At 45.8% G+C, this 25,716-nt stretch overlaps 1 protein-coding gene across 5 annotated transcripts in view; it reads left to right on the top strand.

The window, feature by feature from the left end:
- LOC140385290 (upstream-binding protein 1-like) overlaps nt 1–24,977 on the top strand; it is a 150,391-nt gene extending 125,414 nt beyond the window's left edge. For all 5 annotated transcript variants that reach the window (XM_072467290.1, XM_072467288.1, XM_072467289.1 and 2 more), the window contains 4 exons: nt 1,267–1,388; nt 12,318–12,460; nt 23,388–23,439; nt 23,525–24,977. In XM_072467290.1, the coding sequence (XP_072323391.1) occupies nt 1,267–1,388; nt 12,318–12,460; nt 23,388–23,439; nt 23,525–23,562 (355 nt within the window). In that variant the 3' untranslated portion in view covers nt 23,563–24,977. The remainder of the gene's footprint in view (nt 1–1,266; nt 1,389–12,317; nt 12,461–23,387; nt 23,440–23,524) is intronic.
- Nucleotides 24,978–25,716: the final 739 nt, after the last annotated feature.

The raw sequence follows: 25,716 nt of genomic DNA, 5'->3' as shown, positions 1-25,716 counted from the left end.
CTTCCAATTTGTGACTTAGGTGAATTGGACATTCTGAATTCTCTCCGTGTACTCGAACGAGCGCCAGAGTGTGGCAACTAGGGGATTTTCACAGTAACTTCATTGCAGTGTTATTGTAAGTCTACTTGTGACAATAATAAAGATTATTATTCATTATTATTAATGCAAGTGCTTTTCTGCTCAGCACTTGACTTTTAAAAAGGACATGTTTGTGCCAGATGTGATCACTATTCCCATATTGAGATGGGCTCTTCTAACACTTGTACTGAGGCAATATACAAGAAAAATCTCATCACTTAATAGGCTGGAGGCTAGAGATGAGGGGCATCTTTCCTCGTTTTATCAATACCGCAGTGTCAGTGCTTTCTAAATTTCTCTGTTCAAAAATTATTGAACTGTTTCCTATTTCAACTTCCTTTTCCAGGATCTAAAAATGAAGTTCTTTTGAATTATTAAAAAAAAAAATTAGAATACCCAATTCTTTTTTCCAATTAAGGGGCGATTTAGCATGGCCAATCCACCGAGCCTGCAAATCTTTGGGTTGTGGGGGTGCGACCTTCGCAAACACGGGGAGAATGTGCAAACTCCACACAGACAGTGACCCGGGGATGGGATCGAACCTGGGTCCTCAGCGCTGTGAGGCAGCAGTGCTAATCACTGCACCACCGTGCCACCCCAAAAATTGAGTTCTTTAGCATCCTTAGTTTTTATATTCCTCCAAAATCCCTATACTTTTAGAACTGTTTTTCTACCTCCTGGTTGCTACTTCCTGATCCACATATCTTTACTTTATTTTTGATATCCCTTTCCCTAACTCTTTGAATCTAAACAAGCAGTTATGACTAAGCATTTGTAACATTGAACCTCTCCACACACATTGTAATAATGAGGGCAATGGTTTGATTCCATCTTGAGGCTAAATTGCAGCAGTCACATTATGAACAGTGAATTCTATGCACCATCTCCATCGTTAAAGAAAAAAGTAAAAGGATAGTTAACTGGTTGCGGTTACATGTCTCTTAATATTTGTTGCACATTGAACAAATGTGTTGGCTACAGAAATTGTATAACCTAACAAAAGTGAAATTAGCTTATTCCTTTTTTTAATATGATGTTCCTCAGACCAGTAATTGAAAATCATATATAAAGCCACACTCATACCAAAAATTGCAAATCCATCATTTTACAGACGACTGATTTACCATGTCTTCACATAACATCCTGTCTGGTGACTTAAGGCTAATACCATCTTATTACCTAATGCAGATCCGTTAGACCGAGGTTAACTATCTATGTTTGCCAAGAATCACAACATGCAAGAGGTATTTCACAGCTGGCTAGCTTGCAAGATAATGAAAATGGAGAGGGAGACAGTCGTGCAATATATGGTAAGTATTCTTGTGTAAATTTTCTGGAAAAATAGATTACTTAGATAAATTTCTTTTCCTTTACTGTAGATCTGTACATTTAGTGGACTTAACATTATTGATAGCAAGCGGTAAACTAATTGTCACTTTAGGAGCCAGTTTCCATTTTCCAGGATTAAATCCTGTAAGCTCTCAATAGAGTCACATAACTCAGCGTTACAGTTGCTCTTGTATTTGTGAATTTTCAGGCAAGAGTGGAACAGGTTCAGTGAGCCTACTTATCCAACTTCTCACATTATCTTGATATATTTCTTTTTTTTTAACAAACCATTTTAATGAGGTATTTTCTGGCATTACAAACAACAACAGTATAAAAACAGTGTACAAAGAACAATAAATCTTGATATATTTCTAAGGATTCCGAATATTCTTCACTTGCAGGAGCTGATCCAGTCCTGTTTTGAACCCTGTTATTGTCTCCTGTTCCCAGAGTTTTCAAGTAATATAGGGCGTGATCTACCGGCTGCGTCCTGCCGGAAGGAGAGGCTTCCCCGGGATTCCCAACGGTCATTAGGCCTGGATCTCGGGAGACGTGGGTGGGACCCATCTCGCATGGCTTAGTGAGTTTAAGATCCCATTTAACCATGCTCGCTCTGGATCTACCGGCCACCCGGCAGCTATTGGCCTCGCCGAGGAAACCCCAGCCAGGTGACATTCCGTACTGGTCCCCATAAGCAGGGACCAGGTGGAATAATACCTGTGGCGATCTCCCAGGTGGTCGGAGCCCCTGGGTGATAGGCCTCCAGGCTGCTGGTTCTGCTGGTGCCAGCCAGGCACCTTGGCACTGCCAGCCCTGGTGATCAGACGCACCCAGCATTTCAGCCTCTAGGCAGGGGAGCACTCTGACACTGCTGGTGCCACCCAGGCACCTTGGCACTGCCGGCCCAGGTGATCAGAGGCACCTGAGTGGTCGGCTTCTGGGCAGAGTGGCACAGCTGGTACCACCTGGGCACTTTGGCACCGCCAGCCTGGCATTCTGGCAGTGTCACCTGGGCACCATGGCAGTGCCACCTGGGTGCCAGCCATGCATTCTTCCCGTGCCAGAATCGGGTCCGGGGTACTCTGGCCCGTATGAGGTGGAGGGGGAAAGGGGTGCTCGATGACTCCTTTATAGGTGAGTTGGGGCATTGAGGGACAGCACCAGGGACCTGGGTTCAATTCTGACCTTTTGGCGACTGTGTGAAGTCTGCACATTCTCCCCGTGTCTTTGTGGGTTTCCTCTGGGTGCTCCAGTTTCCTCCCACACCTAAATTTCCCGTTTGTGTCCAAAAGGTTAGGTACGGTTACGGGGGTGATGCGGGGGTTTGGAACTGGTAGGGTGTTCTTTCGGAGGGTCGGTGCAGACTCGATGGGCTGAATGGCCTTCTTCTGCACGGTAGGGATTCTATGAAATATCTTTTACCATCTTACATACCCCAATTAGATCTCCTTTCATTCTTCTAAACTCGAGAGAGTATAGGCCTAAACTACTCAATCTCTCTTCATATGACAAACCCCTCATGGCTGGAATCAATCTAGTGAACCTCCTCTGAGCTGCCTCTAATGCAACTACAACCCTCCTCAAATAAGGGGACCAAAACTGTACACAGTACTCCAGGTGCACCCTCACCAATGCTTTGTACAGTTGCAGCCAAACGTCCCTACTTCTATTCTTTATCCCTTTAGCTATAAAGGCCAAAATTCCATTTGCCTTCCTTATTACCTGCATACGTGTTTTCTGAGATTCGTGCACGAGAACATCGACCAGTACAGGCCCTTCAGCCCACGATGTTGTGCCAACCATTTATCCTAATCTAAGATCAACCTAACCTACACCCCTTCAATTTACTGCTGCCCATGTGCCTGTCTAAGAGTCGCTTAAATGTCCCTAATGACTCTGACTCCACCACCTCTGCTGGCAGTGCATTCCACACACCCGCCACTCTCTGTGTAAAGAACCTACCTCTGACATCCCCCCCCCCCCCCTATACCTTTCTCCAATCACCTTAAAATTATGTCCCCTCGTGATAGCCATTCCCACCCTGGGAAATATATCTGGCTATCCACTCTACCCATGCGTCTCATCACCTTGTACACCTCTATCAAGTCACCTCTCTGCCTTCTTCACTCCAGTGAGAAAAGTCCTAGCTCCCTCAGTGTTTTTTCATAAGACATGCCCTCCAGTCCAGGCAGCATCCTGGTAAATCTCCTCTGTACTCTCTCCAAAGCATCCACATCCTTCCTATAATGAGGTGACCAGAACTGGACACAATATTCCAAGTGTGGTCTAACTAGAGTTTTATAAAGCTGCAGCAGAACCTCATGGCTCTTCAACTCAGTCCCCCTGTTAATGAAAGCCCACACACCAAACACCTTCTTAACAACCCTATCAACCTGGGTGGCAACTTTGAGGGATCAATGCACGTGGACCCCAAGATCCCTCTGTTCCTCCACACTTCCAAGAATCCTGCCTTTAACCCTGCATTCAGCATTTAAATTCGACCTTCCAAAATGAATCACTTCACATTTATCTAGGTTGAACTCCATCTGCCACTTCTCAGCCCAGCTCTGCATCCTGTCAATATCCTGCTGTAACTTGCAATGACCCTCAACACTATCTACAATTCCCACAACCTTCGTGTCATCAGCAAACTTACTAACCCACCCTTCCACTTCCTCATCCAAGTCATTTATATGGCTGGGTCCAGTTCAGTTTCTGGTCAATGGATGTTGATATGTTGCCCAAATCCCTTTATCCCTTTATCCCTGACGCAAACACATACAGCCCACCCTTAATCTTGAATGTGACCACTTGTCCCAAAGTAAACCCCTCGGATCCTTCTGCACCAAAGCACTCTGACATTTCTCTCCATTTAGATAAGTTGCCTTTCAATTTTTCTGACCTTGTGTACTTGGCTATTGTGCGGCACCTTAATCAAATGCCTTCTGGAAGTCCAGGTATACTACATCTACAGAATGTCCGCTATCCACTTAGCTTATTACATCTGTAACTGTGACATCCTTCGGCTCTCATCTGCCTAAAAACAACTGCACTCGGGGTCAAGTGCAGAAACAACTTGATTAATAAACTAGACAACTCAACGCGCAATGCTGCTACCACTACCCTCTGAACCTCAGCACTTGTGCTCAGTAGCAGAATGCTGCACCTCCGTTTAGAGTTAACGCCCAGCTGAATGCTACCATGCAAAGCACCACTAGAACACTGCGCTCAACACCGCTCCTTTGGTTCCCTGTCCTGTCAAACATCACTCCGCCAAATACCCGCTGACCTGCAACAACCCACAAAATGATAGAAATAAGTTTGCAATGCCCCCCCAACTGCCACTTCTTGCATTCAGCCCACGTGGGGTACAGCTCCCATCAAGAAGGCTGATCTTGGAAAAACCCTCCCACACAAGACTTCAATGCAAATTCTGCCTAAACAAATGAATGGGAATCATTGGACATGAAAGACAAGTACCTGGTCTCAAATCCAATCCAACAGCTCCCTGCTTTTAACCTTACAAGGAAAGAGTGGTCCAGCTGTAACTGTTTCAGGACCAGCCATGGCCCACCTCCACAGATGGGACATTAGTGTCAGCTCCCTATGTGCCTGTGGGAGAAAGCAAACTATGCATCATACAACAAAAGAAAATCCAAACACAGACTGGGTGGAGGCCTATCCACAGTCAACACAGCAGGGCCGGAAGAAACTGCTTAGTTTAGGGACTTTGCATTCGAATAAATTAAATACAGATGTTTTGGTCCGCGGTCTTGATCATGACAACATAAATTGTCAATTAATGTTTCTCCTCACTTGAAGCCAAATAATTCCACCCATTTGAAATGACCTAGAACAGGGGCGTCCAACCTTTTGAAAATGAAAAATTGCTTATTGTCACAAGTAGGCCTCAAATGAAGTTACTGTGAAAAGCCCCTAGTCATCACATTCCGGCGCCTGTTCGGGGAGGCTGGTACGGGAATTGAACCGTGCTGCTGGCCTTGGTCTGCTTTACTGTTTAGCCAGCTATTTAGCCCACTGTGCTAAACCAATCCCTTTTCATGTGAAGGGCCATATTTCATATTTTTTCTCACTTACAGGGCTGGTGAACATATTTTGGAAAGATAAGGCATTACAAGTCTATTGCCCTGGCCTATGGACTGTATGTTGGACAACCCCATTATAAACTATTTGCATTACCCTTCAGTTCTGATGGGCTTCTGTGCAGAACATCAACATGACTTGTTGAGTGCAGTATTTTCTGTTTTACCTTTGTATCTTCATATATATATATATATATATATATATATTCCTGTTCAATGTGCCTAGAACCCCATAGGATACTCGATACAGGAGTTTAATCAATGAATGCACACTTGCTGATCCTTCAGGGTTGCAGAGTTTGTTACAGAATTGTAAGGATACTCTGCAAGGCACTCACCCTGGCTTCTTTAAACAGCTGAAGGATGTCACAGTGTGTGGAGGCAAAGACAGTCATGGTCTCCGGAAACGGTTTAAAATTTTTTTTTAAGAGTACCCAATTCTTTTTTTTCCAATTAAGGGGCAATTTAGCATGGCCAATTCACCTACCCTGCACATCTTTTGGGGTTTTGGGGGTGAGAGCCACGCAGACATGGGGAGAATGTGCAAACTCCACATGGACAGTGGGGATCGAACCTGGCACCACCATGCTGCCCCATCCGGAAACAATTTAGTTGCTGCCAGCCAGTCCACGAGTTGGATAAAAACCTTCCATGGCCATATATTGTAAAACCCTGATGTGGAAGTATTTGCATTTCACTACAGGGCATAAAAAGTGATATAATTGCTACTCATCCCTGATTTGTGGCTGCATGTAGATAATGCTATCCATTTGTGTACAGTGAGGGACACAGTTCTATGAATACATAACTAGTCTGCAGCCATAAGAACTGAAAAACAAGTTGAATACTCTTTACATAGAACATAGAACAATACAGCGCAGTACAGGCCCTTCGGCCCACGATGTTGCACCGAAACAAAAGCCATCTAACCTACACTATGCCATTATCATCCATATGTTTATCCAATAAACTTTTAAATGCCCTCAATGTTGGCGAGTTCACTACTGTAGCAGGTAGGGCATTCCACGGCCTCACTACTCTTTGCGTAAAGAACCTACTTCTGACCTCTGTCCTATATCTATTACCCCTCAGTTTAAAGTTATGTCCCCTCGTGCCAGCCATATCCATCCGCGGGAGAAGGCTCTCACTGTCCACCCTATCCAACCCCCTGATCATTTTGTATGCCTCTATTAAGTCTCCTCTTAACCTTCTTCTCTCCAACGAAAATAACCTCAAGTCCATCAGCCTTTCCTCATAAGATTTTCCCTCCATACCAGGCAACATCCTGGTAAATCTCCTCTGCACCCGCTCCAAAGCCTCCACGTCCTTCCTATAATGCGGTGACCAGAACTGTACGCAATACTCCAAATGCAGCCGTACCAGAGTTCTGTACAGCTGCAACATGACCTCCCGACTCCGGAACTCAATCCCTCTACCTCTTACCTTGGATATATCTTGGTTTCTTCTTTTGTCAGTAGTCCATGCTGACACACTTATTTGAAGGTGCATGGAGTTTCGATTGAGGGTATGTGTTGGAACTGTGGCGTGTGGCATCCACTGCAAAAACCCAGACAAGGGTCAAAGAGTTCGTGTAGTGCACACTTCTACCAGGAATTTAGTGGGGGGACATCATCAGTATCGAACAGGCACGATTTGAGTACCTGGATACATTTTTAGTGCTACACTACATTCCGTCCAAAGTTTTTACAGCTTATTATTTCTTGAATAACATTGCCTCCCAGATGCATAGCTTTGCGGCAAACAGAAGGAAAAATTCAGTAACAACCAGGAGCAGATGACTTCCAAAGCTAAGAACCAACACTCAATGCCTGAAACATCAGTGCGCAAGTTACTTGAACTTAGGCTCAATACCCTTGCCAAATAAAGCATTCTCCCCACTAACTGTCCATCATGAACTACAGCATTCCTCCCAAATATTTGAATCTAGCTCATAACAAAAGCATTGTCATAACTCCAGTATGTCATTCCATATAGCAACTCTTTGCCGGTGCAGTTGTGTTCAATGGGTTGCTCCAATGGGTTCAATGTTGCTCCAGTGATTCTACATCTTAAAAATGTTTTCCAATTCCAGATACTCTTCTCAGGAGGAGGAAGTGAGATAGCATGATGTCAGTGTCTGCCTTTGTTCTGGACTCTCACACCAGAGGAAATAATTTTGTTCAGTCCACCCTCTCAAATGCTTTCATCAGCTTAAGCAATTAAATTATATTTTCCATATTATTGAGAATATGAGCTGAGTCAATGTAACCTGTCCTCTCAACTCATAGAATCATAGCAACTTAGGCTCAATTGTCTCCATCTATTCTATATCATATCTGTATCAGCTTTTGCACAAACACCCGTACTTAGTCCCAAATCCCCATTTTTTGTCCGTGAACATGTGTAGGTTCATCATCTTCAAGAAGCTGTTCAAAGGGCAGCACTGTAGCGCAGTGGTTAGCACTGCCTCCTCTCGGCACTGAGGTCCCAGGTTCGATCCCGGCTCTGGGTCACTGTCCGTGTGGAGTTTGCACGTTCTCCCCGTGTTTGGCTGGGTTTCATCCCCACAACCCAAAGATGTGCAGGCTAGGTGGATTGGCCACACTAAATCGCCCTTAATTGGAAAAAATGAATTGGGTACTCTAAATTTATTTAAAATATTTTTAAAACAGATGCTGTCCAACATCCTTTTTTAAGACTTATTTCTGGAATGACCTTGCACTATCTTTTCAGATAGTGCGTTCTGACTTTGACTACTTCATTCCAACTTGGATAAGGGAGATGGGGGGAGAAAGATCCTCTTCCTTGTATATTGCATATGGTTTTCAATATGTGACTTCCAATTGTTAACTCATTTAACAGAGGGAATAACTTTTCTCTTTCTATCAAAACCCCTCATCCTCTTGCAAACCTTTTCATTTTCATCTCTTAACTTCCTCTACTCCAAGATGAACAGTGCTAACTTTTCCAGCCTCTCCGCTATCCTATGATCAGTGGATCTAAGAAATGTCTATTTAAAAGAGGATGCCATTAAGAATTTTTAACGTTGGGGACTTCCGGTGGCGGATTTTTTTCCGGATTTTATAGGATAAATCAGTGAAGAGTGAGACAGTGAGGAGAAATCTGCCTCCAGTGTATGGAGAATTGGACCAGAAGTGGCCCGTGTGAGAAGACAAAGGCCTATAAGGACAACGCGAGCAGAGCCGGCAACGTGGAAAAGCATGGTGGAGAGCAAGGGCCGCGGGGAGACGGCACAGTGGTCGACGGAGCAGCTGATGAAGTTTTTTGAAGATTGCTTCGCCAAGCTGAAGAAGGACACGCTGGACCCGATTAAGGCTTCGATTGATCAAGTTGTGCAGAATCGAGAGACCCACAGAAGAGCGAACCAGGAGGTGGAGAAAAAAAATGTCCGAGCATGAGGGGGGGAGGGGGGAGGGGGGAGGGGGGGGGGGGGGGGGGGGGGGGGGGGGGGGGCCTCGGGAATTAATCTCGATACGGGCCCACAGAGAAAAGGCGAAACCGGCTGAGAGGGATAGGTTAGTGGAGGAGATACTCCAGATGGACAGGAGATACTCGGAGGCCCCGGGCGCGGGGCTATTGAGGGAGTGGCGGAGGTTACAGGTGGCGTTTGGGCTGTTGACTACAGGAAAGCGGTGGAACAGTTGAGGAAGGCAAGGGGGGGGGGGCGATTTATGAGTATGGGGAAAAGGCAAGCAGAATGTTACCGCACCAGCTCAGGAAAAGGGAAGCGGCCAGGGAGATAGGGAAAGTAAAGAGTAGAGGCGGGAATACTGTCCTGGACCCCAGTGGGGGTGAATGAGGTGTTTAAGGACTTTTATAGAAAATTATATGAGTCGAAACCCCGGCTGGGGTGGAGGGGGATGAGGCAGTTGTTGGCTCGTTTGAGATTTCCGAGGGGAGATGAGGATCTGGTGGAAGGGCTGGAAGCCCCAATTGAGATTGAGGAAATAATCGAGGGCTGGGGGCATGCAGTCGGGCAAGACCCTGGGCCTGACGGCTATCTGTCTATAAGATGTTTTCCGAGATATTGAGCCCACTGCTGGTGAGGACATTTAATGAAGCAAGAGAGACGGGAGTCCTCCCCACAACAATGTCGTAGGCTTTGATTTCATTGATCCTGAAAAGGGCGAAGGATCCGGAGCAATGCAGGTCATACAGGCCAATTTCTCTACTGAATGTGGACGCCAAACTGCTGGCTAAGATACTGGCCACAAGGATAAAGGACTGTGTCCCGGGAATGATAGGGGAAGACCAGACGGGATTTGTAAAGGGCAGGCAACTCAAGGCCAATGTTCGAAGGCTTTTAAATGTTATTATGATGCCCTCAGAAGAAGAGGAGGTGGAGGTGGTCGTAGCGGTGGATGCGGAGAAGGCTTTTAATCGGGTGGAGTGGAATTACCTGTGGGAGGCGCTGGGACGGTTTGGGTTTGGTGAGGGCTTTATTGACTGGGTGCAGTTGCTCTATCAAGCACCAGTGGTGAGTGTGCATACGAACCGGCTGAGGTCGGGGTATTTTAAACTACACCGAGGGACGAGGCTAGGGTGCCCCCTCTCCCTGTTACTGTTTGCTCTGGCCATAGAGCCATTGGCCATGGCGTTAAGAGCTAGGAACTGGAAAGGGCTGGTTAAGGGGGGGGGGGGAGCACCAGGTCTCGCTTTACGCAGATGACCTGCTCTTGTATATTTCAGACCCTTGGAGGGGATGGGGGAAGTAATGCGAATCCTGGGGGAATTTGGCAGTTTATCGGGGTATAAATTGAACATGGGGAAAAGCGAGATGTTCGCGATCCAGCCAAGAGGACAGGAGAAGAGACTGAGAGAGCTGCCGCTTAGAATGGTAGGAAAGAGCTTTTGGTATCTGGGAATCGAGGTGGCTCGGGAATGGGAGGCACTGCACAAGTTAAACCTCTCCCGCTGGTAGAACAAATGATAGGGGGACTTTAAGAGATGGACGTGCTCCTGCTATCACTGGCGGGGAGGGTACAGACCGTGAAAATGACGGTCCTCCCCAGATTTCTGTTTGTCTTTCAGTGCCTCCCCATCTTCGCCCCAAAGGATGGCCTTTTTCAAGCAGGTGAATAAGGTTATTTCGGGCTTTGTGTGTGCGGGTAAAACCCCGCGAGTGAAGAAAGTGTCGCTGGAGCGTAGTCCGGGGGGGCGGGATAGCGCTGCCGAAATGTCTGCACTTACTACTGGGCGGCTAATATAGCCATGATTAGGAAGTGGGTAGTGGGGTGGGGGGTCGGTGTGGGAGCAGATGGAGGCGGTGTCATGCAAAGACACAAGTTTCGGCACCTCTTCCGTTCTCGCCAGCCCGATACTCCACACGTCCGGTGGTGGTGGCGGCTCTGAGAATCTGGGGGCAATGGAGGAGATATAAGAGAGTGGAGAGAGCATCGGTTTGGACCCCGATAATAATCATCGGTTTGTACCGGGTAGGCTAGATGGTGGGTTCCGGCCCTGAATCCCAGCCATGCTCATATCAAAGCTCCAAAACCTAGGACTTGGCTCCTCGCTCTGCAACAGGATCCTCGACTTTCTGACCCAGAGACCACAATCAGTAAGGATAAACGACACCTCCTCCACGATAGTCCTCGATACCGGGACCCTGCAAGGCTACATACTTAGCCCCCTACTATATTCCCTATACACACGACTGCGTGGCAAAATTTGGCTCCAACTCCATCTACAAGTTTGCTGACAAACATGTCAGAATACAGGAGGGAGATAGAGAACCTAGTGGAGTTGTGTAACGACTGCATCAACAGGGCTGAGGTGGAAATGGTTGACTGCTTCAAATTCCTATGTGTGCACAACACCAAAAATCTGCCCTGGTCCACCCACGTCGACACTGAGGCCAAGGAAGCACAACAGCACCTATACTTCCTCAGGAAACTAAGGAAATTCGGCATGTCCACATTGACTCTTGCCAACCTGTACAGGTGCATCATCGAAAGCATCCTATCTGGCAAGAATCACAGCCTGGCATGGCAACTGCTCAGCCCTTCACCGTAAGAAATTACAGAGAGTGAACACTGCCCAGTCCATCTCACACACACCCGTCTCCCATCATTGACTCTGTCTACACCTCCCGCTGCCTTGGGAAAGTAGGCAGCATTATCAAAGACCCCTTCCACCCGGTTTACTCACTTTTCCAACTTCTTCCATCGGACAGGAGATACAGAAGTCTGAGAACACGCACTTAGCAGATTCAAAACAGCTTCTTCCCACTGTTAAACGACCCTCTTATGGACAGATCTGATCTCTTCACACATCTTCTCTACTGAGTAGTACTACACTCCTGTATGCTTCACCCGATGCCTGTGTATGTATTTACATTGTGCTTTTTATGTTTGCCCTATTATGTATTTTCTTCTGTACGGAATGATCTGTCTGAGCTGCACGCAGAACAATACTTTTCACTGTACCTCGGTACACGTGACAATAAACAAATCCAATCCAATTCAATCTAGCTCATGACAAGAGGAGGTTTCCTTTTCTAATTGATCATTTGAAATTTTAGATCAATAGGTGGCTTTACTGGTACTAACTTTTTGTTCTTAATTTATTTAATTAACTGAATTCACATTTACACTACCACAGCAGGATTTGAACCCCAGACCCCTGAATTACTGGGGCAGTAATGTAACCACTTAAACTCCCTACTGTTAAATATTAGCATTTATGTTTATAACTGAATGTATTTGGTATTGAAATTCATTGGAATGAATTAGTAGACTGCACATATGGTTCGGATCATTTTATAATCATTCTTTTCTTTCCTAGTGTACCATGCTATCTATCTGGAAGAACTGACAACAGCAGAACTTGCCAAAAAGATCGCTACTATCTTTAATATATCCCCAAATCAAATAAACCAGGTGTACAGACAGGGTCCTACAGGTATTCATGTTCTCGTCAGTGATCAGGTAAGTAGGAATTTTGGTGCCGAGATGTTTGAGAACCATCTGTGCGGAGTTCAGCAACTGCTGCAATGGTGATGAATACAAAAGAGCTGGACTGGACTTTTCTTAACTATGAGCATTAGTTACATTCCTTCACCCATGAAATGTAGGTGTCAGCATTGGTTTCAGTAGCAGCACTTTCAACCCTGAGTCAAAGGTCTCTAGTGTCACTGTCTGAGCGGAGTCTGCACGTTCTCCCCGTGTCTGCATGGGTTTTCTCTGGGTGCTCCGGTTTCCTCCCACAGTCCAAAGACGAGCAGGTTAGGTGGATTGGCCATACTAAATTGCCCTTCGTGTCCAAAATGGTTAAATGGGGTTATTGGGTTACGGGGATAGGGTGGAAGTGGGGGCTTGGGTGGGTCGGTGCAGACTCGATGGGCTGAATGGCCTCTGTCTGTATGTTCTATGTTCAAACTCCACCAAAGAGACAAGAGTGTATATTCCAGGGTGTCACTTTTCAGTGCAGTATAGAGGGAATGCTGTAGTGTCAGGTGCCATCTTTCAGACAATGCATTAAACTGTGGCATCCTTTATCCTCTGGTGGATATAAGCAGGGATGAAAGATTTCTGACTTTTGGCAGAATTCTGACTTTTTGATTCTGAAATTTTGCCCGTTGAAATTTTTTTCAGACTTCCGCCTCTGCAGAGCTGCATTTGAAATGTATTCTGCTTTAAACGTTTTAAAAAGAATACAGTGTGACCACGAGCTTCGTCACACAACAAAAGGGGAACAAATTTGTAATTGATTCTGGCTTTTATTTGCCCTTCCCCAGTCAATGGCACCTGCTTTCCAGGTCAAGCTGCGCTAGACAAACTTATTTTACTCTCTTTCCAATAACTCCAGACTCCCAGTAGACAATAACTGATTAGTTCATCTTTTCACACTGTTGTGCCCCTCTGCCTAAAGGCCACTCTCTCTCTCTCAAAGACAAGTATGTGTGAGTTTAGGAGTGAGGGACAGTTTTGGTGAACTAGTGTGTACCAAATTTGTTTTCTTGATTATAAAGCACGCTTTTCTTCACTAATGTTCAATTTCTCTATTCTCTAAAGCTGCTTAACTCAGCTGACCAGCACTGAAAGTTGAAATGGCTGCATTAGCATGAACAATTGCGTTGACAGGAGGTGTAGCGTGTTCAATTTGTAATTTTGTTTTCGCAAACCTAGCAAAACAAAGCCAAAATATGAATTTCTGGTGACACAGTGGTTAGCACTGCTGTCTCATGGTGCCAAGGACCCGGGTTTGATCCTGGCCTCCCTGGGTCACTGTCCATGTGGAGTTTGCACATTCTCCCCGTGTCTGCGTGGGCCTCACCCCCACAACCCAAAGATGTGCAGGGTAGGTGAATTGGCCACGCTAAATTGCCCCTTAATTGGAAAAAAAGAACTGGGTACTCTAAATTTATAAGAGAAAAAAATGAATTTTAGAAACTTAGCTTAAATTAGTTTGGAGATTATGGCTGCCACTTTGTTTGCGGAAATTAGTTAGTGGTTCAAAGATCTTGTGTATAGAACAACCATTTGTATTTATAAAGGGGCCTTAATATAATGTCTCGAGGTGCTTCACACACGACCATTATAAAACATGTATGACACTAAGCCACAGGAAGATGACAAACTTGTCAAAGAGGTAGGTTTTAAGCTTGTCTTAAAAGTGGAAAGAGAAAGGAGGTAGAGAAGCAGAGACGTTTAGGGAGGGAATTACAGAGATTGGAGCCTTGGCAGCCAATAGTGAAGCGATTAAAATCAGGATTGCTAAGGCGCTGGAATTTAAGTTCAGATATCTTGAAGGGTTGTTGATCTGGTGAAGATTATAGAGATGTGGAGAAGTGAGACCATGGATGGATTTGAAAACCAGTTTGAGAATTTTAAGCCTTCAGTTGAACTAAAACCTCGCTTTAGTGGTCATTGATCGTGCATCAATTTAATAAGCTAGATTTAAAAGGCTGGAGCTCCGAATCAAGCCAGAGTGTCTGCAACTCAGCCCCCACGCGGCAAACTCAGCGGCAACCTTCAAGCACGGGCTGGCGTGTTTCAACGGATATCTCGGAACTGCCGAAAACACATCCACGGGAGAAAATTGCAAGTCCTGCACTCGAGGTGAGCCAGAAATTTAAACCCTCATCGAGGACGCAGAAGACTTCGATGCAGCAATGGAGGCTGCTAAAAGGACATTATATTCGCCCGGTAAACCAGGTCTACGCCCAACATCTGCTAGCGACGAGGCGACAAATCCCTGGGAAATCGCTGGAAGAATTCGACCGTGCGCTCCTGGTGTTGGGAGAAACTGCAGCTGCCCGCAAGTTTCGGCGAGCGACCACACGGAACTTTTGATCCGGAACGCTTTCCTTGCAGGTATGCTGTCCTCCCAAATCCGCCAGCGATTGCTGGAGAAAGACACCCTAGGCCTCAAGGAGGCACGGGCCCTTGCCGGCTCCCTGGATGTGGCCTCCCGAAACGCCTACGCTTACATCCCCGGCTGCGCGGCAGCCCCCTGGGCAGCGTGGACCCCCCCCCCCGCGGCCAACCCTGAGACATTGCCCATCCCCCCACAAGCTTGCGCTGCAAGACGGCCTCGCAACCCTGGGGGACCCCGCTGCTATTTTGCGGGCAGGCCAAGCACCCCTCGGCAGCGCTGTCCGGCCCGCGCATCCAAGTGCAAGGGAAGGGTAAAAAGGGCCACTTTGTGACGGTATGCCAGTCCCGTGCGGTCGCCGCGTTCTCCGGTGGCGAATGCGGACCGCCACCACAATCCGCTCAACGGTCCCTGTGCGGCCAGCGGGCGCCGCCATCTTCCTCCGCCGCCATCTTCCTCCTCCTATACCCCCTCTCACTGTCTGCAGCCTCGCGACCCTCTAGGTCAATCCGCCTTCCTGTTTGCGAACCTCACCCTGGATTGCAAACCGTTGCCACCAGGAGCAGACGGTATAGTGCCCAGGATCAGATCTTTATTCGGTCAGAGGTCCAACGACTACTGAGGGAAGGAGTCATTGAAGCTAGCAACAGTCCCTGGAGAGCTCAGGTTGTGGTGGTAAAGACTGGGGAGAAGCATAGGATGGTCATCGACTACAGTCAGACCATCAACAGGTTTACGCAGCTGGACGCGTACCCTCTCCCCCGCATTTCCGACCTGGTAAACAGGATCGCGCATTAAAAGGTCTTCTCCACGGTGGATCTTAAGTCCGCCTACCACCAGCTCCCCATCCGCACTAGTGACCGCAAGTACACTGCCTTCGAGGCAGATGGGCGACTCTACCACTTCTTAAGGGTTCCCTTCGGTGTCACTAACGGGGTCTCGGTCTTCCAGCGCGAGATGGACCGAATGGTTGACCGGTACGGTTTACGGGCAACGTTCCCGTATCTCAATGTCACCATCTGTGGCCACGACCAGCAGGACCACACATCAACCTCCGAAAATTCCTCCAGACCGCAAAGATCCTTCACCTTGCGTATAACAAGGATAAATGCGTGTTCAGCACCGACCGCCTAGCCATACTCGGCTACGTAGTGCGAAATTGAGTTATAGGCCCCGACCCTGAAGGCATGCGCCCCCTTATGGAGTTCCCCCTCCCTCACTGCTCCAAGGCCCTGAAGCGCTGCTTTGGGTTTTTCTCTTGCTATGCCCAGTGGGTCCCCAACTATGCGGACAAGGCCCGTCCCCCGATCCAATCCACAGTTTTTCCCCTGTCGATAGAGGCCCGCCAGGCCTTCAGCCGCATCAAAGCATACATTGCAAAGGCCACGATGCATGCCATCAACGAGTCCCTCCCCTTCCAGGTCGAGAGCGACGCGTCTGACGTAGCTCTGGCGGCCACGCTCAATCAAGCGGGCAGACCCGTGGCCTTCTTCTCACGTACCCTCCATGCTTCCGAAATCCGCCACTCCTCAGTGGAAAAGGAGGCCCAGGCCATAGTGGAAGCTGTGCGACATTGGAGGCATTACCTGGCCGGCAGGAGATTCACTCTCCTCACTGACCAACGGTCAGTCGCCTTCATGTTCGATAATGCACAGTTGGGCAAGATAGAAAACGATAAGATCTTGCGGTGGAGGATCGAACTCTCCACCTATAACTACGAGATCTTGTATCGTCCCGGGAAGCTAAACGAGCCTCCTGATGCCATGTGCCAACACAAAAGTGGACTGCCTCCGAGCCCTCCATGAGGACCTCTGCCACCCGGGGGTCACTCGCTTCTTCCACTTTATCAAGACCCGCAACCTGCCCGACTCCATCGAGGAGGTCAGGACAGCCACCAGGAATTGCCAAATCTGCGCGGAGTGCAAACTGCACTTCTACAGGCCAGAGAAAGCGCACCTGATAAAGGCTTCCCGTCCCTTTGAATGCCTCAGTATGGACTTCAAAGGCCCTCTCCCCTCCACCGACCGCAACACGTACTTCCTGAACATGATTGACGAGTACTCCCGGTTCCTACTCCCGGTTCCCATTCGCCATCCCCCTGCCCCGACATGACCGCAACCACCGTCATCAAGGCCCCCCATAGCATCTTTACGCTGTTCGGGTTCCCCGCTTACATACATAGTGATAGGGGGTCCTCCTTTATGAGTGACGAACTGCGTCAATTCCAGCTCAGCAAGGGCATTGCCTTGAGCAGGACGACTAGTTACAACCCCCGGGGTAACGGACACGTAGAGAGGGAGAACGGAACGGTCTGGAAGACCGTCCTACTGGCTACGGTCCAGGAATCTCCCAGTCTCCCGCAGGAAATCTTCCCGGATGCCCTCCACTCCATCCGGTCACTGCTTTGTACCACGACCGACCAAACACCTCACGAACGTCTCCTTGTCTTCCCCAGGAAGTCCTCCTCTGGGACCTTGCTCCCGATCTGGCTGGCAGCTCCCGGACCCATCCTGCTCCGAAAACACGTGCGGGCGCACAAGTCGGACCTGTTGGTCGAGAGGGTCCATCTTCTCCACGCTAACCTCCAGTACACCTACGTGGCGTACCCTGACGGCCGGCAAGATATGGTCTCCCTACGAGACCTGGCGCCCGCCGGATCCCCACGCACACCCCAGCCCCCAGTCCCACCCACCCTCCCACCGGTTCACCTTGCAGCCGCCCCCTTCCCAGGAGGATTGGTTCTTCCGCCGGCCCCGTCTAGACCCCCCCCCCCACTCACCGACGCACCCTGCAGATGCTCCCTTCCCAGGTCAACCGGCGTCCCCACCAGCGCTACAGAGATCGAGGCCACGCTCCTGGGCCTCTACCGCATCACCACCAGAGCATCGACGATCACAGATGGCGAATGGGAACCGGGAGTACTCGTCAATCATGTTCAGACACCCGAGCCTCTACCGCATCACCACCAGAGCATCGACGATCACAGATGACGACCAGGGCCCCCGATCGACTGATTGCTTCATTTTAAAGTGTATGTAGCTAACTGTGAGATTGAAAATAGTTACGACAATAAGACAAAACGCTGTATGGAGGTATTACGGTACCTCCATACTATAACTTCTACCACGTTACCATGTTGTAATATCAAGCCACCACCCCCGCCGGACACTCTTTTTTAACAGGGGGTGAATGTGGTAGTCTGTGTAGATGTATTACGGTACCTGGTAATGCTGGAAAACCATTGGTAGATATTGTATGTTTCCCATTGGTCAAGCTGTATGGTAGCTCCGCCCTGCAAAGTGGGGTACAAGAGCCCGTGCCGCCCCAGCAGCCTTCTTTCTGTACCTGAGCTGCTGGGGGAAACCTCTAGCTTATTAAAGCCTTAAGTTGGACTACAACCTCGCTTTAGTAGTCATTGATCGTGTATCACAAAGAAACGGATGAGATTTCAGCAGCAGATGAACTGAAGCAGAGGTGGAGATGGACAATGTTGTAGAAATAGATAGTCTTTGTTCGAACCACAAGATGAGTTTCAAAACACATATCTGTGTCATCATTGTCTAGTTCAGCCTGTCGAAAACGTCGACTTCCGAGTAAGATTTTAGACTGAAAATGTAACGGGTACTAACACAGTTAAGTTTATTAAGTTTTATTTGCGCAAAGAGAGTGACCACTACAATCAAAGATCGTAGCCAAGCACACTCTGACACACAAAAGGGATGTACAGATCCTTATTCTGTAAACAAAGCATCCCCCCCACAGGTATAGACATCACTAATTTCTGAGCCTTTCTGTTGGCTTAGACAAAGTCAAAGGTATAATTTCGATACAAAGGAGAGGTGATCAGATGACATAGAACATTACAGCGCAGTACAGGTCCTTCGGCCCTCGATGTTGCGCCGACCGGTGAAACCACTCGAAAGCCCATCTACACTATTCCCTTATCGTCCATATGTCTATCCAATAACCATTTGAATGCCTTTAGTGTTGGCGAGTCCACTACTGTTGCAGGCAGGGCATTCCACGCCCTTACTACTCTCTCTGAGTAAAGAACCTAGCTCTGACATCCGTCCTATATCTATCTCCCCTCAATTTAAAGCTATGTCCCCTCGTGCTAGACATCACCATCCGAGGAAAAAGGCTCTCACTGTCCACCCTATCCAATCTCTGATCATCTTGTATGCCTCAATTAAGTCACCTCTTAACCTTCTTCTCTCTAACAAAAACAGCCTCAAGTCCCTCAGCCTTTCCTCAAAAGATCTCCCCTCCATACCAGGCAACATTCTGGTAAATCTCCTCTGCACCCTTTCCAATGCTTCCACGTCCTTCCTATATTGCGGCGACCAGAATTGCACGCAATACTCCAAATGCGGCGACCAGAATTGCACGCAATACTCCAAATGCGGCCGCACCAGAGTTTTGTACAGCTGCAACATGACCTCATGGCTCCGAAACTCAATCCCTCTACCAATAAAAGCTAACACACCGTACGCCTTCTTAACAACCCTCTCAACCTAGGTGGCAACTTTCAGGGATCTATGTTCATGGACACCGAGTTCTCTCTGCTCATCCACACTGCCAAGAATCTTACCCTTAGCCTAGTACTCTGTCTTCCTGTTGTTCCTTCCAAAATGAATCACCTCACACTTTTTTGTATTAAACTCCATTTGCCACCTCTCAGCCCAGAGCTGCAGCTTATCTCTGTCCCTCTGTAACTTGTAACATCCTTCCGCACTGTCCACAACTCCACCGACTTTATTGTCATCTGCAAATTTACTCACTCATCCTTCTACGCCCTCCTCCAGGTCATTTATAAAAATGACAAACAGCAGTGGCCCCAAAACAGATCCTTGTGGTACACAAGTAACTGGACTCCAGTCTGAACATTTCCCATCAACCACCACCCTTTGCCTTCTTCCAGCTAGCCAATTTCTGATCCAAACTGCTAAATCACCCTGAATCCCATGCCTTTGTATTTTCTGCAGTAGCCTACTGCGGGGAACCTCATCAAACGCTTAACTGAAATCCATATACACCACATCAACTGCTTTACCCTCATCCACCTGTTTGGTCACCTTCTCAGAGAACTCAATAAGGTTTGTGAGGCACGACCTACCCTTCACAAAACCGTGTTGACTATCTCTAATCAAATTATTCCTTTCCAGATGATTATACATCCTATCTCTTATAAACCTTTCCAAGATTTTGCCCACAACAGAAGTATAGTTACCAGGGTTGTCTCTACTCCCCTTCTTGAACAAGTGGTCAACATTTGCTACCCTCCAGTCTTCTGGCACTATTCCTGGAGACAAAGATGACTTAAAGATCAAAGCCAAAGGCTCAGCAATCTCCTCCCTAGCTTCCCAGAGAATCCTTGGATAAATCCCATCCGGCCCAGGGAACTTATATATTTTCACACGTTTCAGAATTGCTGACACCTCCTCCTTATGAACCTCAAGCCCTTCTAGTCTAGTAGCCTGAATCTCAGTATTCTCCTCGACAACATTGTCTTTTTCCTGTGTGAATACTGATGAAAAATATTCATTTAACACCTCTCCTATCTCCTCGGACTCCATGCACAACTTCCCACTACTGTTCTTGACTGGCCCTACTCTTACCCTAGTCATTTTTTTATTCCTGACATATCTATAGAAAGCTTTAGGGTTATCCTTGATCCTACCTGCCAAAGACTTCTCATATCCCCTCCTGGCTCTTCTTGGCTCTCTCTTTAGGTCCTTCCTAGCTAACTTGTAACTCTCGAACGCCCTAACTGAACCTTCATGTCTCATCTTTACATAAGCCTCCTTCTTCCTCTTGACAAGTGTTTCGACTGCTTTAGTAAACGACGGTTCCCTTGCTCGACCACTTCCTGTCTGCCTGACAGGTACATACTTATCAAGGACACGCAGTAGCTGTTCCTTGAACAAGCTCCACATTTCCATTGTGCCCACCCCCTGCAGTTTTCCTCTCCATCCAATGCATCCTAAGTCTTGCCTCATCGCATCATAATTGCCTCTCCCCCCCCCCCCCCCCCCCCCCCCCAGATATAACTCTTGCACTGCGGTCTATACCTATCCCTTTCCATCACTTAAGTAAACTTAATCAAATTGTGGTCACTATCACCAAAGTGCTCACCTACCTCCAAATCTAACACCTGTCCTGGTTCATTACCCAGTACCAAATCCAATGTGGCCTCGCCTCTTGTTGTCCTATCTACATACTGTGGCAGGAAACCCTCCTGCACACATTGGACGAAAACAGAACCATCTAAAGTACTCGAACTATAGCGTTTCCAGTCAATATTTGGAAAGTTAGATGCATTCTGCGGTAATTCTAGAGATGGGTATATTAGTAATACAAAAGTCGAGGTGATCAATTGACGTCATCGCGCTCCGTGGTACTGCCATAGACAAAAGTGTGTGTGTCACATTACAAAGGGGAGGATGACCTCGTCAGGAATCCGATCAGTTTCCAGACCGTGTAATCAACTTACAAGGAGCCACTTGTCTGCGGACTGAATTAATGAGGTAGCTGCAGCAATTTCTTTGGGACACTTTAAATCTTTATGTCAGGTATCCCACCATACCCAGTTGGTCATTTTAGGTTTCCACAAACCTCAGAAAGGGATGAAATCGGTGGTTTGGGAACTGGGTATGTCACGGGGATCGAAGACAATGGCTTTGGTCTTCCAAGTATTTTATTAGAGGACATTTCTGTTCATCCAGGGCTGGATGTCGAACAAGCAGTCTGTGAATTAGAGACTTGAAGGGTTGAGAGAGATAATGATGAGGTACAGTTGGGTGTTGGCGATGTACATGTGGAAACTGACATGTTTATAATACATTAGAATTGATATAAAACCTCATTTAAACAAACAATTTACAACATCTACCTTTGGAACTGCAGTATGTTCAACTGTCTAACTTGAGCACAAAGTAAATCATATTCAATATGTTAGATCTTGGTGTGGAGTTGTCTTCATGGACACAATTGGGAAGGTAGAATCAAAAATGCCCCGAATGTTGGCACCCATTTTAAGGCAAGTTACTCCCAAGTATCTTACCGACCTTATTAGACTACACCAAAATTTAAAATAAAGATAAGTCGGGTTAAACAATTGGAATGCAAGAAAAGCACCAAACCCACACCATTTATTTCTGTTTTAATTGTAAACATTTAAATTTCAAGTCCTTTAACTGTTGTTCATGCAAAAGATGAACAGATAGAAATAGGTCATGTTCTTGTTTTAATAATGTAGGTTGAGCTGTATAAGTTGATCTAGTGTTTAAGATGCCCTATCTTTTGACCTCAAAAAAGTGGTCAGCCTCAATTTTTCACCTCATTAATGGATGCTTAAAAATCATTTCAAGGGATGGGAACATTGCTGGCAAGGCCAGCGTTTGTTGCCAATCCTAATTGCTCTTGAACTGAGGGCTTGCTAGGCCATTCCAGAGGGCATTTAAGAGTCAACCACATTGCTGTGGGTCTGGAGTCACATGCAGGCCAGACCAGTAAGGATGGTAGATTTTCTTCCCTAAAGGACATTAGTGAGCCAGATGGGTTTTTACAACAATCGACAATGGTTTCATGGTCACCATTAGACTTTTAATTCCAGATTTTTATTAAATTAAATTTTTTTTATTTGAACCCGGATTCCCAAAACATTGCACTGGGCCAAAACACTATACTGGACCAAAACATTACACTGGGCCTTTGGATTACTAGTCGAGTGATAATACCATCGCCTTCCTTTACAATGGGGTGCAAGGTGATACGGGTTGTGTTATGAAGATGAGCGGGAGTTAACGACATGTCCTGCTACAATTATGATGTTTATACGGTTATTATGTTTCTTAGACATCATAAACAGAAATTAGGTGAATAATCTTTGTTTGGTGTTGGGGTTAATGTTCACTGAGACCGTGGGAGAAATACAAAATTCACATCACAGAAACAGGCCATTTGATTCAACCTGTCTGTGTTGATGTTTGCCCTCGACATGAGCAAATAGTGCTAATCATGTATAGCCATTTTGTTCCTCAAATCTCTTAATCCTCGTCACTCTTCTATAGTGCCAAATGATCTTCACTATCCACCTGAATAGGCAGAGCAGACATTAATCACAAGCAAGATACCATCTTTCTAATTGCAGTGTGGTGTCAATTTTTATGCTCAAAAGTGCGAGAGTGGACTGTGACTGAATGGATTGAAATGAGCATTCTACCTTCTTAGCCAAAAGTATTTCGTAAAAAAACATCTTTCCCCCTAAAGAAGGGATTATCATTAAGGAAACCTGTGTTGAATTTGAAAGAGAAAGCCTCCAGTGCTTCTTTGGAGCTGGATTTATTTTAAGCCTGTAGGTGCTAGTCTCTGGAACAAATTTGGCATCTCAATTTATTTGTTGAAATCTGTAAATTTAAATGAATTGAAACACCTGGGTCGTTGGGGTACTCTTATGTTGGCAAAAAACAATTTATAATTTTTGTTCTTCATATAGTCCTAAAATAGCTGTTCACTTTCTGAAAATGTATTTTGCAGATGGTTCACAACTTCCAAGATGAAAGTTGTTTTGTCATCAGCACAGTGAAAGGTATGTATTTTTCTTCATAAGCAATTTGTACAAGCCAACCCAATGTTAAGCAGATCTATCACAAGTATTTTATTTTATTTTACAGCTGAAAATACTGAAGGCTACCATGTAATTTTGAAGTAACCTGCCCCATTTAGCAGTTAAGCTGGACTACATATTTGCGTATAGAAGATATCTTTATTATGACAAAGGACATTGAGCAAATGTAAATGTTAGAATCTGACTTCACTGTACAAATGTTTCATATTGAAAACACAGCTTGACTGTTCAGTTACCTTACTGTGAGTTTGAAACTTCTGGAAATATCACTGCCATCAATCAGCACCCTCCCTGCACCTGTAGGATGCAGCAAGCTTGAGGGTCGGCCTGAAAGTCCAGAAATTATGGTTCAAAGTGGTCTTCGTAAATATTACAAGAGGAGGAAAATGGCCAGTAGATCCAGATTTGCACAATAATCATCTCATTTAGAAGCATTTATGCTTCAACTTACCTGTCTAGTTTCTTGATTATTGGTTTTGAGATTGATGTTTGAGATATGCCATGTTATTTTTAAAATGTTTGCCTTTTACTTTGTGCCGTAATACATTTGACTGCCTTGACAAGATACCAGTTTCCCTCGATCGAACTGTATCTGTAAGATCTATAGTGCAGTTGCTAATCTACATTCGGAGGAGAAAAAAAAAGACAATATAAAAATATTGTGATTTCAATTCCTGTTTCGAATCAGGATATTTGTTTAATTTAAAGTTGCAGCTTGCACATTCTTAAGCTATATTTTCCCTGCTTCCTTCAAGGTCACATGGCTTTTTACATAAAACTAACACCTTCATTGTGGAGGCTGATCTTATTTCTGTTTTTGAACATTTAGTGCATTTTATTGTTTTGAGTTCAATGTCAAACCTTTTACCCGTGGATAAACAGCAGTTGTGAATAAAGCAAGGAGCTTCTCAGTTTTGTTTGTAACCCACAATTGCTGTCAGATCAAAGAGGAAAGGTGTTATGTACTTTAAAAAAATACAATAAATTTGTAAAATGTCCATTAATCAAATCCTATGCTTTTGAAACCTGTATTTAAAAAATGTAGTTGTGTCCTATAATTCTCCAAGTCATAATTGTGCCTCTGTGACCAAATCTCACTGCACTGATATGTTAATAAAATGAAGATTTTTTGCTTACTTTTCAAATGTTTTCATGGGATTATAATTATAGAGATGTTTTAGGTCAAACACTATGTATACATTTCCCACCAAAGGAGAAAACAAAGTTGTTACCATAGCTGTCCACTTCAGCTTGTCCGCTGTCACAATAGCTTTAATATATGCCGGAACAAAATAGCAGATTTTGACACGGGATTTCGGATTGCATTCCATAATAAATATGCTGGTGAGAGCCATAGGAATACGTCCCCTGTGTTAAGTTTCACAATTTCCCATTAGAATAAGCACCAGCAACTTTGTTACTCTTGGTTTAGAGATCTTAATTATGAGATGTACATTTATATATTCACATTGCCTCCGGAATAAAGTTTTCAAATCATTTTTGCAAATGTCTCCTTAAGCTGTGTGTGAATGCAAAAATTAATGTAATATAATCAATGGTATTTGCTGACCATCACGATTATATACCAGTGTGAAATGTTGGCATTTAATGTACAAAAGTCTTCTTTTGACAGGGGCTGGTTTAGCACAGGGCTAAAGAGCTGTCTTTTAAAGCAAACCAAGGCAGGCCAGCAACACGGTTCAATTCCCGTACCAGCCTCCCTGAACAGGCACCGGAATGTGGCGACTAGGGGCTTTTCACAGTAACTTCATTTGAAGCCTACTTGTGACAAGCGATTTCATTTCATTGTTTCTACAATTACTGGGCTGTAACTACCTGTGATTTCAGTTCGCACTGAGGATAAAGGTTAACAGAATATTTCTTGCTAAATCACTGCTAAAACTGAAAGATTTGGGATAGCTTCAAAGTAGACCCCTACACAAAGCATAAGTTGGTTGCGTTGTATCCAGATGCTTGCTGATGTGTTGTGCGTTTCCAGTTTTTTGAGATTTTCAGTTTTCTAATTTACATTATTCCTAAAGCTTCAGTTTTTAAACTGTGACGGATGTTTTGTATAGGAAACCGAATGGTATTTGGGGGTCCACCCAAACGTATTAAGTCTGTAAGTACTGTGTGAAGAGGACCCAGGCCTTCACAAGCACTGGCCAGCATAAATCGTAAGATGTTTTGATATTGCACGTGTGTAGCTGGGCTCCCAAGCGCAAACAATGCAGTTGG

Source organism: Scyliorhinus torazame, chromosome 11, assembly GCF_047496885.1.
Source record: "Scyliorhinus torazame isolate Kashiwa2021f chromosome 11, sScyTor2.1, whole genome shotgun sequence".
NCBI lineage: Eukaryota > Metazoa > Chordata > Chondrichthyes > Carcharhiniformes > Scyliorhinidae > Scyliorhinus > Scyliorhinus torazame.
Note: the sequence above shows the minus strand (reverse complement) of the source record. Positions and strands in the feature narration are given on the sequence as shown.